This window comes from Tasmannia lanceolata, unplaced genomic scaffold, assembly GCF_043159265.1.
Source record: "Tasmannia lanceolata isolate RefF3 unplaced genomic scaffold, GAP_Taslan_0.1 ptg000012l, whole genome shotgun sequence".
Taxonomy (NCBI): Eukaryota; Viridiplantae; Streptophyta; class Magnoliopsida; order Canellales; family Winteraceae; genus Tasmannia; species Tasmannia lanceolata.
The window spans coordinates 24372101-24391336 of record NW_027518689.1 but is presented as its reverse complement, the minus strand read 5'-3'; the positions used below and the strand labels follow the sequence as shown (position 1 = coordinate 24391336).

Below are 19236 nucleotides of genomic sequence, written 5' to 3'. Positions count from 1 at the left end.
CTATGGAGATGGATTTTTGGCACACAACCTACCTACATTGTGGCCCATCAAATGGACAGTTTGGATCATCTTGTGATGTAATGTACGGATGGCCCACAACGTAAATAAGTTGTTCCAAAAAAACACATTTCCATATGATGATCCTAGCCCTACAGTCTATAGAGGAACGGCATATTAAGGAAACATCTATAGAACGGAGGGTTGGGATCATCCTATGGAAATGGATTTTTGGCCCACAACCTACCTACATTGTGGCCCATCAAATGGACAGTTTGGATCATCCTGTGATGTAACGTACAGATGGCCCACAACGTAAATAAGTTGTTCCAAAAAAACACATTTCCATATGATGATCCTAGCCCTACAGTCTATAGAGGAATGGCATATTAAGGAAACATCTATAGAACGGAGGGTTGGGATCATCCTATGGAAATGGATTTTTGGCCCACAACCTACTTACATTGTGGCCCATCAAATGGACAGTTTGGATCATCCTGTGATGTAAGCCGTACGGTCATCCGAGTTTTCATCAGGAATGCCTTTCTTGTAGTTCAAATAGGTAGTTCATTATCTATTTAGGCTGTGCCCCAAACCGTAAATATCATTATCTATGATGGGTGGCTGTGAAAGCACGTGAAGTCTAAAAAAGTAGGTACGGCCCACTTTTTTTTATGATCCAAACCGTTCATCTGTTTGGGCACAACGTAAATAGGTTGTGCCCCAAAAATCATTTCCATAGGATGATCATAACCCTCCGATCTGTAGAAGATTTCGTAAATGATTTTTGGAAATCTCCATATTCAGATCAGTTCATATCGTAGGGTTAGGATCATCCTATGGAAATGATTTGTGGGGCACAACCTATTTACGTTGTGCCCAAACAGATGAACGGTTTGGATCATAAAAAAAAAAGGGCAGTACCTACTTTTTTTAGAGTTCACGTGTTTTCACAGCCACCCATCATATAAACTCTCCAAACCCGAGATTTTATAGAGAGAAAATAGGAAACAATAGAGAGAATAAGAAACCACAACCAATACGGTTTCTAAGGCGTTGTTTTTTAAATAGGAGGAATGCTAGACTCACAGGAGCCCTTGCAAAATATCAGGAAAGCGCCTGCATTGGTCAAATCCAATTAGGATGGACAAAAAATCACCGTCATAACTGCCATAAAGGAGTTTTGACCAATGAGGGCACCCTTTCCCTGATTTTTTGCAAGGGCTCCTGTGAGTCTAGCATTCCTCTTTAAAATAGATATCTCATAAACCTTTTTCCTGTGTTTATTATCCTTTTGCCAAAGCACCACTTTTCTGGTACAATATTTGAAAACAAAAAACGGGTAAAATTCGTTATTCCTTCTTTCCCCTGACTTCGACTCTCTTTCCAACAACAAAAACAGCATCCACTTCTTTTCTTCAAATCCAAGCGACAGAGAGTGAATAAAAAGGCAGAGCTCTCTCTCTCAAAACAAAACCCACTTACAAAACACCAGCATTCAACAAAAAATCTCTCCCCAAAATCCACTTCCATGGAAGCCCCTCATTTCATCACCTCCCTCCAAACAAACCTTCACACCCCTCTCTTCCCTCCCTCCAAAACCCTCCTCCTATTTTCCCCAAAACAGTGGACAAGAAGACCAAGAAACAGTATCCTAATTAGGGTTTCTTCTAATGGAGACTCCTACCTCGACATGTGGAAAAAGGCGGTGGATCGCGATAGAAAAACCCAAGAATTTGAGAAAATTGTGGGCAATGTTGAGGAGGAGAGCGCGGAAACTTTGGAGCGAATGACTGATGAGTTTATGAAGATTCTTGAAGTTCCCAAAGAAGAGAGGGACCGGATTCAGCGGCTACAGGTGATCGATCGAGCGGCAGCTGCGATCGCGGCTGCTCAAGCTCTTCTTAAGGAGAACCCATCTGCGAAAACCCTAGGTTCTTCTGGGTTTGAATTTGCTAAAGAAGAGAAAGATGGGGGAATTCAACCAGGTATTGATTTGTTATTGTTACTATTGCTGTTATTTTTATGTAATGTTGAATTCTTTTGTGTTATGCAGCACATTGTGATTCTTAATTGGGGTTTTGGAACTCTTCTTTAAGTCAAGAAGTTTTCTTTTATTCTTGATTTGTTTCATTTTTGTAAAAGGGAAGTGATATATTTATGACTACCCTTTAATACTACAAGTGGGTGGTCCAAGTAAGAAAAAGGGGCCAATCTATAATGGAAAATGACATCAGCACAACCATGTTTTAATAATTGCACAAACCAAACTTGTCTTTTCTTTTTAAATTGACCTGTGAGAGCTTTTTGGGAACTGTAATAACCTTTGACAGTTCTTTAAATAGTAAAAGACAAGATAGTTTAGTGCGAATATCAAGACATGGTTGTGCTGATATTATTTCCTTGGTAAAAATGTTCTTCAGGAAATGCATATATAGATATGCTTTTAATCTTTATTCTTAATTTAATGGAGGAGTTTTAATTCTTGACCTGTTTCTAAGTTGATCATCACTATGTCCTCTGTGTGGTCATTCTAGTTTCTTTACATTTGATGGTAGATCCTACTATAAATAAGTCTAGGGAAGAAATGACTTTGGCTTCTTTCTGCCTTTTGTATGGTACAATGCATGTGATGAGCAAAAGCCATGTGTTCTAGCAGGGAAATAAATCAATAATTAAATGTTAATTACATAAACTATTTGTCTAAAGCTCCCTAATAGAATTGTCCCCCTCTAGAGGTCGAATATCTATTATCATTCCCTTTTTAAGTTGGAGATCTACCCAACCTGGTTTACCCATAAGAAAATGAACCACCCTTCCCAAGGGTCACGCGTTCCGCTTACTCACAATCAAAGCTACATGCATTTGCTCGCGCACCACCCATGTTAGTCCAATTTGGCACTTGGCATGGCAATATGCCTGAGTTATGCACTTGTCTATCTTTTCCATCTTGTAAACAATGTGCATATGTGGGTTTCTATCTCTGCCTGAATCTATTGAGTTCCAACCAAGTAAGATATATCTGGTCTTGTCATAATCAACCAGATTAAGTTGCATTCTTGTCTTATTTACACTTTGGACTCATTTACTGCCCAATCCTGTTCTTTCACTGAGAGAACAGAGTTTCTTTTCTTTATCACTTACTGGAAAATCGTAAATTTGGGATCGCAAAGTTTTCACTTCAAAGTTCTTTCTAAACTGGCTATGCTTTCATCAGTTTCAGTATTTCTGTCCCCCATCACTATTTTCATGTGAAGACAGAATACGGACCTCGAATTCAACATGATTCTTTTGGTAGAAAAACAACTGATAAATGATGAACTGTCAATGTGTATCCCTACGGTTTTAGCACTAGGGTGATATAGGTAATTCTTCTCCCAATCTGACGTCAGCACTGATGTTGCCCTTGAAGCTGCACAATTTTGCTCTCGTTCTGCTTGCAATGATCCAATTTTCACATATACTGATACAGTGATACTTTCTTCACCGTAGCTGTAATGAAAATGGGGCAGATGCCATTTTGGGACACTAGAGCAAACTTTTTGTGATGTCATTACCTGGCATACACCTCTTTTGAGCCATGACATCCATGTATAGGTCAGCTATCCCATCACCCTTTGCATCCTACTAGATGATATACACAAAAAAGGTCTCTGATATCCTTTCTTTTCAAGCGTTCTAGATCTTCCTCTATGGTATCATCCATTTATCTTGAATAAATGCCCCACTGAGCGAGTGATACACATGATTAGCGTGAATATATGAAACAAAAGAATTTTTCTGTTATGAAAGCTACCCATAAGTTGTAAGCCATCAAATTGGAAACTAGGGGGTGAGCACTCACGTAACTTGAAAAAAGATGACAACCACGAGTAGTAAGTGTGATTCTTTGGGAGCTAGCTAGAGACAGGGTTTGCCAACACAAGTGGCTAAAGTGGGTCTCAAGACAGCAAATCTGTGTAGTTTATTTAGCTGATGGATCATGAGTGCACTGATGATGTTTGACTGATATCTCCATGCATGCTTCCTGTGAAACTACCAGTTACTCCAAATGCTTAAGCTGTTGGAGAAGGTGTTCTTAAATCTTTTACACTTTAACACTCCCTCTCAAGTGTGGCCCCTCTTTTTAGGGTTGGCCTACACGTGGCACATGTGCTCCCTCTTTTGGGTTTGGCCATTGCATGTGGATTTTTGCTATCAAGGAGGTTTGAACTCAAGACCTTTGGCTCTGATACCATGTGAAAATACCAGTTACTGCAAAAGCTTAATCTGATGGAGGAGGCGTTATTTATTCTTTTATACTTTAACTCTCCCCCTCACATGGCCCCTATTTCTAGGATTGGCCTACACGTGGCACATGTGACCCCTCTTTGGGGTTTGGCCATTGCATGTGAATTTTTGCTATCAAGGAGGTTTGAACTCGGGACCTTTTGCTCTGATACCATGTGAAACTACCAGTTACTCCAAATGCTTAAGATGTTGGAGAAGGTGTTATTAAATCTTTTATACTTTTAACACTTACCACTTAAATGGAGACCAGCATTAGTTGTACCCTGAATTTAAAATATTCTTGCAATGGAGATGCTCCATAGATACTCAACTAGATATAAAAATATTGCTTGGATTAGGCTGGATGCATTTATATTCCTTAAATGAGGAAACATAATCATGGACAGAAAAGAGATGATATCTGGATTCAACTTAGTATAAAATTAGTTGTTAAGTAACAATACTTGAAAGGAACTTTAGTCGATGGTCACAACAAGCCTGTACTCATAAGATATTTGGGAGTTACACTGAGATTTCTATCATGACAAGTGTATTGTTTAATCCCTTATGCTTCACTACTAAATTGTTCATGCACAACCCCTTCTGGCACTTTTCATTTAGATTATGACAACTTGTGAGTCTGTGACTTCTTAAGCCGATGCCCTCTTTTATTTTACTCTTTAAGTTGCTTAACTCTTTTATATTACTCTCACCCCCCCTTATTTTAACACCCCCACACCCCCCCCCCCCCCCCCCCGCCTTCCCAACACGGTTATTTACGCTCTCAACCTCTCTCCCTCTTTTTATAATATTGTATGTAAAGAAGAATTGATTAAAATATGTTGTCTCAGAAGCAAACATGTAATAGTTTTAGAATTGAACCCTCTACCTGATTTACCACATTGGTTACCTCGTTCGATGAACAACACGGCCCACACTTCTATTACCCACCACCTGTTGGATGGGAGATTAAAGAAGAATTAGCTCATGATGTTGATAATAAAAATTCATTTAGAGATGCAGACACCAAAAGGCCTACTCTGGTGTGTGTGCGTGCGCGCGCATGCGTGTGTCTGTGCCTCCGTGTCTGTGTGTGGGAAAGTGATTATGCATGGTCAAGCAGATAATGTATCTGATCAGTCGGGCATAAAACAGTGGAGGCACACATTGTTTGGGTGATGCAAACCATTCATTTGATGGGCCCTGACATAGATAGGGTGTTCCCAAAAAATCAGCTCAATAGGATCATCCCAACCCTTCGATTTGTGGAGGTTAAAATGAACGGGCTAAACCTCCACAAATCTGTCCATTTTTAACCTCCACAAATCGAAGGGTTAGGATGATCCTATGGAGCTGATTTTTTTGTCACAACCTATCTATGTCAGGGCCTATCAAATGCATAATTTGGATCACCCAAACAATGTGGGCCCACTTTGTTTCTGTAACGACCCGATTCCGTCAAGTCGCTACGAGCAAAAGAACAACGCAAAAATCATGGAAATTTTTTTTTTTATATAATCAACAACCACGACAAAAATCTTATTCCAAATTAAATAAGTCTACCATAACAAGAGGTCCTTTCAATTCTCATACTCCAAATGAAAAGTAAAGTTGTAACCACTAAAGTTCAAACTAAAGAAAGTCCCGACAAAATAAAAATAGAAAATGACGCAAGACGTCATAGCGCAATAATCCATGAAGCGAACTCTCCGATCACACGATCCCTTATCCTATGGTTTCTTCGTTTGCAAACGCTCCGCCATCTAACGCCTCAACCCCTGTGGTGGAGGAAACAACGTTAGAGCAGGGTCCTCCAGAGACCGAGCGGAGTAAAAGGAACAATATAAAAGGGCATACAATAATAATTCAGATCCTTAGCAATCATCTAGAAGCAATAATAAATAACCGGAGAATAAAACTACGCCATCTATATCAGTATAAACAGGAATGAATGACAATAATGAATGATATGTTATGTGTGCATCGAATATGTAAAATGAGACAGCACTTTCCCCAGGTACATCCTGCTTTTCCTTTTCTGACTTTCTCCTTTTTGCCAGTGTCCTTGCCGCACGACTACCCACTACCCCTGTCCAAAGGTAGTGGCGTTATGGACTCGGATTTCGGTCTCGCATTTAATGCCGAGCCGTTTCGGGGATACTATCCCTTTGGATGGTTTGCCAACGAAAGGCTGTACACGCTTCTCGCGTTGACCTTTGGACCTTAGGTCCCAGGATGATACCACCACACCCTTAATTTCCCCTTCACTCTCCCCCATGTAGGATATGCAATTAGGGATTTTAAGGTACGTTACCTTTGCCTTCTTTTTCTGCATCCTTTCACATAAAGGTTAGAAACAGTTTATTATTTATTTCATTTTAAGTAAACAAGTATAATGAGCTATACAGTTATCACAAAGAAAATAGTATACGTAAGATTACTCTGCATGAAACAAGTTATATTGAAACCATTACAACACAAGTTCTAGCTATCACCTGCCTTAACTTACGAATGGGGAAGAATGGACGGCTTCCGATAGGTAGTGGAGTGTGATAGTCCTGGAGTCAAGTGATAGAACATAACAGTGTCAATTTTTTTTTCTTATGTTTATGTTTTCAAAAATACGTACAGGTACTACGTTGAGGCCCTATCTTAGGTGAAACCCATGCACATAGACATACCATTGCTGTCTTATCTTTGGACAGGAAGGATATATACCCGGAGAAGACTCTTGCTGACCTGTTTTTTTTTTGGGCGGCCAGTAAGAAGACACATGAAGGACACTATTGCTGCCCTATTCTGGGGCGTAAAACTTATGCACAGAAAAGCCTACTACTGCCCTGTTTGAGGGCATGAACTCACACACAGAAACACGACTGCTGCCCTGTTTGAGGGCATAAAACTCACACACAGAAAAACATCATTGCTGCCCTGTTTGAGGGCATAAAACACGCATACAAAAACACATGATTGCTGCCCTGTTTTGAGGGCATAAAACTTGCACACAAACATAGAACACTGCTATCCCGTTTTTAGAATATAAAATATGCATATGAATGACGTAGAACCTTATTTATAAGGCACGATTTTAAATTTAAAAAAAAAGGAAAACAACCAAAAGAGGGGATTACATATATTCCCTAATTTTTGTTTTGATTGCTATTTTGGATAATCTACTATTAATGAAAATATTATATCCCTAAAGTTTCTCACTTTACATCATCCATAAGATTACTTAATCTCCAAGTAATCCCACTACTTCTATTAATGTAAAGTTCCCACTATTGTTAAGAGTTTTTGGATTTTTAATTAAAGAAACTAAGATATCCAAAATCTAGGAATTTCCTTTTAAGATTACTTATAATTAGTAAATCTAAAAGGCATTTTTAAATTTACTATCATCACACCATATCATTGATTGCTAATTAAAAGCAATCACATATATTTCCCTAAATAATTACTTATAATTAGTAATCCTACAAAGGCATCTTTAAATTTACTATCATCATATATATATATATATATATATATATCTAATTTATTGAGGGTGGGCCCACACCATATGCACGTTTTCCCATACAAGGGAAAACGTGGGTTTCTTCCCATCACTTTTAATACAAAAAAAATTTCCACGTTTTAAGAGATATTTTCTACGGAAATTATTTTTACAACAAGACTTATTTTCTTCTCTCAACTAGAGAATTTAGATATAACCTTCAATAGCCCTAAATTCTAAGATCTATGGATCAAAAAAATATTAAAGGGAAAAGAGTGATTAATTTAAAACTAAGATCTAGGGTTGATCATTGATGGATCGTTGATCCCCACCCTTGAAAATAGATTCACTGATCCAATGGCCTAAATCTTAGAGTTTTGAAAGAAGAAGAATCGCAGTCATTACAGTTTCTAGCCGACCGAGCAAATAACATTATCTGCTCGACCGAGCAGAATCACTTTTCATATATATATATATGTGTGTGTGTGTGTGTGTGTGTGTGTGTGTGTGTGTGTGTATGAGCTAGAGCTCAGCCTGAGCTAGAGCTCACAAACCATATATCCCATAGTTGGTTTAGTCATCCAACCCAATAGTTTTATAGGTTATAGTTATGGTTATGGTTTATGGTTATGATCTGTTGAGGTTTAAAATGGATGGTTAGAAATTAGGCTCCTATAGATCGGATGGTTAGGATTATGGTATGGAGGTGGTTTCTTAGGAACATCCTATCTATGTGAGGTCCTATAAAATGAATGGGTTGGATGAGTCAAACAACTATGGGAGAAGTGGTTTGTGAACTCTAGCTCACGAACCACGCCCCCTATATATGAGTAAAGGGTTCCTGCGCTCGAGCGAGGATAACTTATCTGTGCTCACGTGCAGGAAACAAGGGTGGGGCCACATTGTTGGCATGATCCTAGTCATTCATTTGAAAGTCCCCATCATGGATGAGGTGTGTACCAAAAATCAGCTTCATTGGATCATCCTAGGGTGTCCATTTGTGGGGGTGAAAATGGACAGATATTGTTTGTCCACTAATCTGGCCATTTTTTCACCCCACAAATGGACACCCTAAGATGATCCAATGGAGCTGATTTTTGGTGGACACCCTATCCATGAAAGGGCCCATCAAATGAATGCTTTGGATCCCCCCCAACAGTGTGGGCCTTATATCACAATCCCACATTGGAAGTATCTAGACTTACAATCAAAGAATGAGGAGGTTGCAAGTGGGAGTTCGCAACAAATTTCTAAAATTTTGCAGTCAGCAGTGGGCTTTCAAGACGAAGAAAAAACCTAATGGTATGATTGAAGAGTTTCACATTGCAGATAGGAACCATTTTTTAGACTTAAGAAGGAAAACTATGATATGAAACGGATTCATGGATTGATAAAATGCATCAGACACTCAAGTACAGTGGGTATAGAAGTGTGAAACCTCCCTGTTTATAAAGCGTTCTTTAGTCAGGAATGATATTGGTTATTACGGTATGTGGATGATATCATTATAATTGGGAGTTGCATCTCAGAGATTGATGTTATAAAAAATAACCTGAAAAGGACCTTTGACATGAAGGATCTGGGCAGAGATTTAAATTTTGGTTTAGGCGTCGGTTTTGGTCACCACAAAAGGGAAATGTTTTGCTTTTGCTTGGAAATTTTGATGGAAATCATATAAAATCACAGACACGTATGGAAACATATAAAAATGATAGAATTTTAAGATAAAACTTTAGGAAATGCTAGAATGAGTACAAATACTAACTTAGAAGCCATCACATAAGCATGACAACTAACAGTTTAACAACATCGAACAGCTAGTGGCATGCTTTGTCACGCATGTCTGGTAATTCAGTACATACCACATTTAAATATTTATACGTAATACCTACACCACATTTCACATGCAATTCATATAAATATAATGAAAAGCATGCTGATATAGTTTACCACCAATATACTTACCGTTTTAGTTTCGATATGTATTTCGATTTCAATGTGTTTCAATGGAGATGGAAACAGAAAAAATTCGTCGTTACTTGACAGTTTTGGAAGCCTTAGATCTAGAAGGGTTGGAATATTTTCTTGCAGTTGGCAGATCCGGCTGGTTGGTCCAGAAAGTCATGGGAGAGGCGGGGTAAGTGAAATAATAAAGATACTGGTGCCACTATAGAATCTTATGAATCACGCACGGCACACTTTCTATAAATCAGTCTACAAGGTGAACAGCTCAGCTTACAGCACAGCGTGTTCGAGGTTCAGAGATAGAAGGGATGTATTTTCACAGAACAAGTATGGTGTGGACTTATCTGCTTTCACGTGACATATTCCGATAAATACAAATATCTCCCTAGTACTAATAATCTTTGTTATTATACACACCAGATTGCTAACATGTTTGAAGTTGATTATATGAAAGCTGTTAAGTCCACATCATACTTGTTCTGTTATAAATGCATGCCTTGGATCTCTGAAACTCAACTCCAAGAAAGTATTTCAACCCTTCTAGGTCATTCATGTCAAAGATCCTTTTCAGGTTTTTTGAGAACATCAATCTCTGAAATGTAAATCCATATTATAATGATATCATCCACTTAAAACAATACCAATATCATTCTTGACTAATGGATAAACAAGGAGTTGCCACATTTATTTCTGCACCCATTGTGCCTGAGTGCGTGATGTTGCTTATCGATCCATGAATATGTTTCAATTGATACTTTGCCTTCTTAACTCTACAAATAAAATGGATCCTATCTGCAGCCTGAAACCGTTCTAGCTGCTCCATGTAAACTTCCTCCTTAGAGGTCCATGAAGAAAATATTCTTCACACTCATTTGGCTAAGGGTCAAGCCAAATCTATTAGATTAATAGAAAAATTGTAACCAAAACCCTTGTGGCTTCTCCAGGTAAAAATCCTCCTTTAGATGTCCATGAAGAAACATTCTTCACACCCCTATGGCTAACTGTCCAGCCAAATATATTAGATTGAGAAAGAACAAATCTCATTGATTTACACTCGACTACTAGTCCGAATGTCTTATTTAGTCAAGTCTCTATCTCTAATTATATCCTTTAGCTACTAGCCTTGTCTTGTACTTGTCAATGGCACCTTCAAATTTTCTGCTTTAGCTTGAAACCCTACTTGCAGCCTCTGCATTCATTTTTGTAGGTATAACTACTACTTCACATGCGTCATTATAACACGCCCCGCCACACCACCCACACACACCCCCCCCCCCCCCCCCCCCCACCCCCTCTCTCAATTTCTTCATCCATTTCCTCTATCCACTTGTCATTTGAAGCTGCCTCACAGAACATCAATAGCTTGCGTGTTGACTTGAGAACTTAAGTCATGTTTGTGCTTTTGGCCAAAATAGTGTTTCTCGTGTGTGTGAAACGACCAGTTACTCCAAAAGCTTAAACTATTGGAGGAGTTATTTAATCTTTTTATACTTTTAACACTCCCCCTCACGTGTACCCCGTCTTTCTATGGGTTGGCCTACATATGGCACATGTGGCCCTACTTTTGGGTTGACCATTGCATGTGGATTTTTGACATCAAGGAGTTTTGAACTCAGGACCTTTGCTCTAATACCATGTGAAACAACCAGTTACTCCAAAAGCTTAAGCTGTTGGAGAAGGAGTTATTTAATCTTTTATACTTTAACAGTGTAGATCTATAATATGATTGGTGGTAGCTAGAATAGAATCGTGCCAGCTAGGCCCTTTAGTGCCTCTTCTATGAACAGAGTTGTAGTATCAACATCACAAGCTATCTCACATCAAATGGTCTGTGAGTCGTAGAGATGTGGCTCATCAATCAAGACATGATGTGAGACTAAAATTTGTCGTGATGAAAGTGAGCAACATCTGTAACCCTTATGGTTATTATATGTCCTAGAAAAGTGTAAGTGAAAACCATGGGAGAATTCCTTCTCCCTTTAGTTACATCTCATATTGGCACGCACAATAGATTTACTTACTGATATGGAGTATCTGAGAATCTCTTATCTCATACTTTGATACTCAAAGTTTAGATAATCCAAGTATCAGATGTGACGACAATCAATAGCTATGATCTATGTGATTGTTACCTCATTTACAGTTTCTTTGCTGGGTCTACTCCACACTTTGTAGATTCATGATACCTGGTGATATTATCAAGGGAAATATATCAATTTGCTATATTTGCAGCTGAGGTTTGTTTGAATAGCTTATTGATCAATGCGGTATTGGAGATAATTTGCTAATTTCGCTCTGTATCCATCATAATTCTTGTATCTAGCAGATGTTTTCTTGTTTTGCCGAGCCTATTTGACCAGATTTTTCCTTATCAGTTGCGTTCTTTTTTGGAATATCACAAACAAGTGCCTGGAGAACTCTATCGTCATTCTGTTGAAAAATTTATAACTATCTCCATAGAGCTAGCATTTTGATGAAACACTGATTCTCTCCCTACGGCTTGTTCTGATCACTGTCTTATATGCTTGACACTTGCGCATTGAAGATTCTTCTCTGGGAAAATAATGAGCTATAATTATAAGGCAGGTCCTAGCCAAAATCAAGGTTTAAAATTTCATTTTCAGTCATAGCCGAAACCGAAATTTTGGCCAAAATACCAAAATCTGTAAAAAAAAAGCAAATTTTATTATTGTGCTGAAATTTCAGTCGAAATTTTGGAAAAAAATTAAAAAATTACATCTTCCCAAAATTTCAGATTTAGGTGGTTTCGGTGTCTGTCCCAACCGAAATCTGAAATTTTGACAGAAATTTCGGTATTTCAGCCGAAATTTAAAACCATGGCCAAAATGATGATTATGACACTTGTTGTTTTAGTACGCTTTGATAACAAACATTTGTACGAAAAATCTTTTATTTTGTCTGTTCCTTGAACAGATGTTAACTGTATATAAGGATAATTGTTACAATTCCCTACTATTTTGGCTAAATTTTAAGCTGGTGTTTTTATATGAAATTTGTCCCTGAGAGTTGTCAATATTCTCTGAAATTTGAATTGATTCTTAGGTGATAATTGACCTAGAGCATTAGTTTTGACACTCGAACTGTTCCAATGAAAATTTCAATGCTGAATATGTTATCGGTCACACATTTAAGGAGACAAGGTATAACAAGTAATGATCTTGATGCAATCGTGTGAGTCGTAGAATTATGGTTGTCTGAAATCCAAACCTGTAAGGTCTCTACCTTTTGTTGTTGGTAATATTTATTGATTAGGCACTTCCAAATTTGATTGCTAATGCAAATCAAAAAGATTTCATTTTTTATTTGTGTCACTCATTTGTTGGTGTCCTTTCCTATAGTTATATCTATTTCTAACGTACTAGCCCAAGCTTATTTTTATTCTTTTAATTTTTTTTATTGAATTTATGTTTATTGTAAGGGAAGGATGTCAAGTGTGATTCTTACATTTGAATCCTTGAATTGACCAGGAGCGTTAGGTGGAAATTCATTTATTTCTCAATCACCAACTTCAGAGCAAAAGACTCCTGGTCCAGATTTTTGGTCATGGTCACCTCCTGTGGACAATAACAGAAGTTCAGAGGATGTCAATAACTTAAAGAAATCAGGACAACCAACTTTATATCCAAACCCCTCCAACTCAGTAATGGAAAAGGAACAATCCATAGATTTTCTATCAATTCCTTTTGAGAGTACCCTATTTGAAAGCCATGACCCTCCCCTTCCTCCTCTTCAGTCAATCATGGAGGTTGACAGAGTGGACATTTCTAATTTGCCTTCATCAGAAGGAGAACGAAAGCTCGATGTCTTATTTTCAAGACATGCTGCAAAAGCAGTTGATGCCCTTCATAAGGGTGGTGAAGTCTCATTAGACGGAGTGTATGAGGATGGTTCAAAGTGGTGGAAAGAGACGGGTATTGAACGAAGACCTAATGGGGTAGTTTGCAAATGGACCTTGACGAGGGGAGTTAGTGCCGATGGAGGTGTTGAGTGGGAAGAGAAATATTGGGAGGCCGCTGATCAGTTTGACTTTAAAGAGCTTGGGTCTGAGAAATCTGGACGTGATGCAGCGGGAAATGTGTGGCGCGAATTTTGGAAAGAAACCATGTGGCAGGTTAGCCCTTACTTGTATGTCATTAATTAGAATATAGAATTTTTTTTTCCATGATTTATTACCCGTGTTGTTGTATTGAACAACCTTATTGTTTAACATAGATAATATTTTCATATTTTTATATATACTATATATATAACTAGAAAGTGACTTGCCAGGAGCAACTCTAAGTATTTAATACTAATGGAAATCAAATAAATGAGAGAACCTAGGTTGTCATGCATCGACCCCGAGGTTTGGTAAAATCTTATATGTACAAATCTCTCTCTATATATGTATTAGATACTTAATATAAGAATTTAAATTTCTTTGTAGATATTACAGTGTAAATTTCTCAATATTTAGTAAATGCCTCACTTAACAAATTTCTCCATAGATATTAAATACCTTACAAAACAAACAATCAAATTAAGGGAATTTATATATTATTATAAAGGGATTTGCTAGGCAATTTCATAGGAAGCCATTCCGTGGCTCACTTCTGCAGGAGACAACAGCCACCTCAGATGAATTAAATGAGTAAGGCAAAATCTGCTAAAAAGTGAGCTTGTGTGGTTGTTGTCTCTTGCAAAAGTGAGCTGTGAAATGGCGTTCTGAGAAATTGCCTAGCAAATTCCGATCATAAAAGTATAGTATAATGTGACTTAAATGCACAATCAGATTAGTTGATATGGTGGCAACTATGAGCCCAGCCCATTGAAGTTGATCCCAGCATCATTTGATGATCCTAGGACCTTGATCAATAAGCAGTTATTGAGGGCTTCTAAGAAAAACTAAACCATTCATTTTTGTAGGTATTGATGTTACATGTGTGGCGTTCGTATGTCATTGGGACCACGGCCGTGCATGCATGTGCACTCATGGGGACCTTATACATGTGCTATGTGAGATCCAAGGTCCCACAAAGATAGCAGTTTCAAATGCATCTATCTTTGCATCAATCACGTTCGTGTGTATCAAACTTGTATTGTTTAATGTCTTTTCTCTGGATATTCCTTTCTGTGACAAGCATCACACACACACACAAACATAAATATGTATATATAAAGTAAATATAGTAAAAGAAACCTCAAATCTAAGAAAGGAAAAGAAACATAGTACTCTATTGTGAGACAAGAGAACACACACAGAAGCCTCAACAAAGTGGGCTTTCCTTCTCCATATTTTGTTCCTCTCACTCATTTTCAATGCTTCCATCTTTCAAATGTATTCAGTTTCATGTGATTATCTTTGATTATTGATTTTTGAAAATTGAAATTTGGAGCTACAACTTTTGAGTTTGAGACAACATAATTTCTAGGTAATGCCAGTGGCTAGTGGCCTTTCAGACTTCTTATCCAGACTGGGTCAACGGGGATACATCACAAAATTATTTGGGTTGTTTGTAATGCATCTATATTTGTGTCTAGAGAGCTTCTTTCCAATGTGCATTTTTCTATACTCATTTAGTGGTGGCAGGATGCAGATGCAACGTTAGGGTTATGTGTATCAGTTCTTTTTTACCAGCAAAGAAGGATAAAATGTTGCTTCTTGGGAGTGAGACTAACACCCTAGTGGTTAGGATATAAGGGATGAGGTCATAGGATTTATCCCAGCTTACCCACAACAAAACTAAGTAAAGATGCATGTTTGGGAAGTTTTTCAGGGTCATATATTCAATTCCTACTTACCCACTTGTGGTGCCGGCCGGGAGGTCGTCCCTTTCGCGCACCCATGAAATCATTAGTCTGATCTTGACAAAATGGGGTGTCTACACCATTCAAGAAGGATAAATAGTCCCTTGTGGTTAGGACATAAAGGTAATGAGGTCATAGGGTTAACCAACATTACCCATGAAGAGAAAGAAAGATGGATGTTTGGCCAGGGAAGGAGTTGATGGAAGAAACTTATGTATTGGCAACACGCCTTTGCTTCGGTATTTTCTTTTGTTTTTCTCTTTCTTGTTTGAGGTATCCAAACCCTATTAGTTCTTGTATCCTCTGTTTCTTTTTATCTATTTTCCCAATCCAAGAAAAAAAATTTATGGGAATTTTTTAAAGTTGCCTGAAATAGCAAGGCTTGAGAGCAATGATATTTGAAAAGTTGCTACTGTGATTTTTCTGTGATGTCAAACCAGCCTTCTACATTTTGGTGTCTGGCTTTTAACTTGTGCAGGATCTCAGGAGTGGGCTTGTGCATATTGAGAAAACTGCAGACAAGTGGGGAAAGAGCGGAAAGGGTGATGAATGGCAAGAAAAATGGTGGGAACATTATGATGCTTCAGGCTATGCTGAGAAGTGGGCCCACAAGTGGTGCTCCATTGATCCCAACACACCCCTGGAGGCTGGCCATGCTCATGTTTGGCATGAGAGGTATCAAAAAGTCATTCCTTCCAAATTGTGTCCATTTTCTTCCCTTCATTTTACTCTTCTAGTCCTTTTTCAAATTTGTTCTATAATGCCAATTATAAAAACCTATGATACTGCATTCTTCAATTTAGAGTATCTGTCTCATTAGTATATCCGGAGTCGCATTGCTTACTTCATGGTGGACTCTTCCCAAGAGTTACATAGATAAGACCGACATTTTTCATGAAAGAAAATTTTCTAAAGTTTCTGAGAAATGAAATTGATGAGAACTAAAGAAACTTCTGGTGATAAAAAAATCTTGTCTCGCTTGTTGGACATGGATGTTTTTCTTGCCCTCCGAAACATTATATCAGAAATCTTCAGCCCATTCTCCAAATATTACAGGTACATTGTGTTAGTTTTGGGCTTTGTGTACATCATTGGGTGTTATCATCTTCAGGTAGCTTGCTACTGCCTTCTGCATTTGGACTTCACCGTGAGGCAAAATCATCACAACTAGAATTTGAAAAGATCGACAAATCCTCAAACAATTGAATTGACCTCCGAGTTAATGAATTGAATAAGAAATAGGTTCCTTTTTTCAAACATTATTTTGTTTTTTTAGGTCATCATTCCTCAATTTTTAATTTCGGTGGTATAGAGCAGATTGAGCCTCTTAACAGTGACTCTAGTTTTCTGCAAAATGCATTTTGAGGTTTTTCCTTAGTACAAGTTTATTTCCATAATGTAATACTTCAACAATAAGCAGTGTTAATTTTTTTTAGAAGCACCAGTATATCATTTAATGCTTACTATTTAGATGACTGAATAATACACAGTTTCTCTGTGAAAAGAATGATTTTTTGAAGAAAACTCAAATAGCACATAATTCTTATAAAAAAGACTAAAATCACAAATGTTTTGAAGTCACTGTTAGAGCAGATTGAGCCTCTTAACAGTGACTCTAGTTTTCTGCAAAATGCATTTTGAGGTTTTTCCTTAGTACAAGTTTATTTCCATAATGTAATACTTCAACAATAAGCAGTGTTAATTTTTTTTAGAAGCACCAGTATATCATTTAATGCTTACTATTTAGATGACTGAATAATACACAGTTTCTCTGTGAAAAGAATGATTTTTTGAAGAAAACTCAAATAGCACATAATTCTTATAAAAAAGACTAAAATCACAAATGTTTTGAAATCACTAAAGTACTCTTAGCTCCCTGCCAGACACTTCAAAATGCATGAACCCAAGCAGCTTGCCTGGCGGGTTGGACTTGATCTATCATCTAATTTTTTTTCTCTGTTTTCCTTTGCTGTTCAAAATTTTTTGCAGGTGGGGGGAGAAGTATGATGGGCAGGGTAGCAGCATAAAATATACAGATAAATGGGCTGAACGCTCAGAAGGCGATGCATGGACCAAATGGGGGGACAAGTGGGACGAGAATTTCGATTCGAATGGGCACGGGGTGAAGCAAGGGGAGACATGGTGGGAAGGAAAGCACGGGGAGAGGTGGAATCGCACGTGGGGAGAGCACCACAATGGCTCTGGATGGGTGCATAAGTATGGAAAGAGTAGTTGTGGCGAGCACTGGGACACTCATGTGGAGCAAGAGACGTGGTATGAGAGATACCCACATTACGGATTTGAGCTCAGCTTTAAAAACTCTGTGCAACTACGAGACGTCCATATACTTCCTGAAATATCATGATCTATGAACAGATTTATCCTCTTCATTTTTCCTTTTGTTGTGATATTACTTCAGTTTGATCTATTTTCGGATGTTTGTCATTTACTTGTGTTTTGCTCAGTTATATGATGCATATTCATAGTTTTCCAAGAAAAAAACATAGATTTTGGCACATGTGGGAACCATGAAAATAAAATTCAGGGAATATTTGTTTATCTTGTGTAATGGGGGTGTAGAGAGGCAGGAGAGAGTGAGAATTGAGTAAAATGGGACCAGTAGTTTATTTCCTACGTACTGCTTTATCCTTTCCTCTTTCTCCTTTTCTTGTTGAGATATTACTTCAGTTTGATCTATTTTTGCATGTTTTTGTCATTTGTGTTTTGCTGAGTTAAATGATACATGTGTTGTGACATGGCTGCAAGGCATAAAATTTAGAAATTTCCCTAGGAGTCCAAAATTTGGGTTTAGTTGCTTTTTCTTATTTCCTTCTCGTCGGAGTTAGGTTCTTTTCTTTTTATTGTTGTTACAGTTTACATTGAATAGTGAAGAGAGGATAAGAGAAAAGAGAAGAGATGGGAGAGAATAGGTGTGAATATACGAGTCTCTGTCTCTCATACTTACGCACACACAAAATATATATATATATATATATATGAGAGAACATTTGCTACACACTTGTGTAGGTAAGTTACCTACACACTACCTTAAAATACAATGGGGGCCCACATTGTTTGGGTGATCCAAACAATTCATTTGAATGGTCCTCAGATAGATAGGGTGTCCACAAAAAATCAGATCCATAGGATCATCCTAACCATTCAAACTATGGAGGCAAAAAATGGACTAATTTGTGAAGGTTTATACACGTCCATTTTACCTCCACAAATCGTAGGGTTGGGATGATCGTATGGATCTGATTTTTTGTGGACACCCTATCTATGTGAGGACCATTCAAATGAATTGTTTGGATCACCTAAATAATGTGGGCCCCCACTGTATTTTAAGGTAGTGTGTAGGTAACTTACCTACACAAGTGTGTAGGAAATGTTCTCTCTCTCTCTCTCTCTCTCTCTCTCTCTCTATATATATATATATATATATATATATATATATATATATATATATATATATATAGAGAGAGAGAGAGAGAGAGAGAGAAAACGGTTCCTACACATATGTGTAGAAAGTTCTCTACACACTAGCTTAAAAAACGGTGGGGGCCCACATTGTTTGGGTGATCCAAGCCATCCATTTTAAAGGCTCTCACATAGATAGGGTGTCTACAAAAAATCAGATTCATAGGATCATCCCAACCCTACGATTTGTTGAGGTAAAATGGATGTCTTTAAACCTTCAC

General features: G+C 37.8%; 1 protein-coding gene across 1 annotated transcript; it reads left to right on the top strand.

Annotated features, from left to right (window-relative positions):
• The first annotated feature begins 1279 nt into the window (after positions 1-1279).
• LOC143887131 (protein LIKE EARLY STARVATION, chloroplastic) lies at positions 1280-18167 on the top strand. The gene is made up of 4 exons (XM_077391235.1): positions 1280-1985; positions 13216-13859; positions 16014-16210; positions 17525-18167. Exons 1-4 carry the CDS (start codon positions 1529-1531, stop codon positions 17898-17900), a joined length of 1674 nt encoding a protein of 557 aa, XP_077247350.1. The 5' UTR covers positions 1280-1528; the 3' UTR covers positions 17901-18167.
• The last annotated feature ends 1069 nt before the right edge of the window (positions 18168-19236 follow it).

What these genes read in the sequence shown, in the direction of transcription:
- LOC143887131 (XM_077391235.1), top strand. Translation starts at nt 1,529, where the DNA reads ATGGAAGCCCCTCATTTCATCACCTCCCTCCAAACAAACCTTCACACC. An exon ending in AGATGGGGGAATTCAACCAG is followed by an intron (nt 1,986 to 13,215) that starts GTATTGATTTGT and finishes TGAATTGACCAG; the next exon opens with GAGCGTTAGGTGGAAATTCA. An exon ending in GCTCATGTTTGGCATGAGAG is followed by an intron (nt 16,211 to 17,524) that starts GTATCAAAAAGT and finishes AATTTTTTGCAG; the next exon opens with GTGGGGGGAGAAGTATGATG.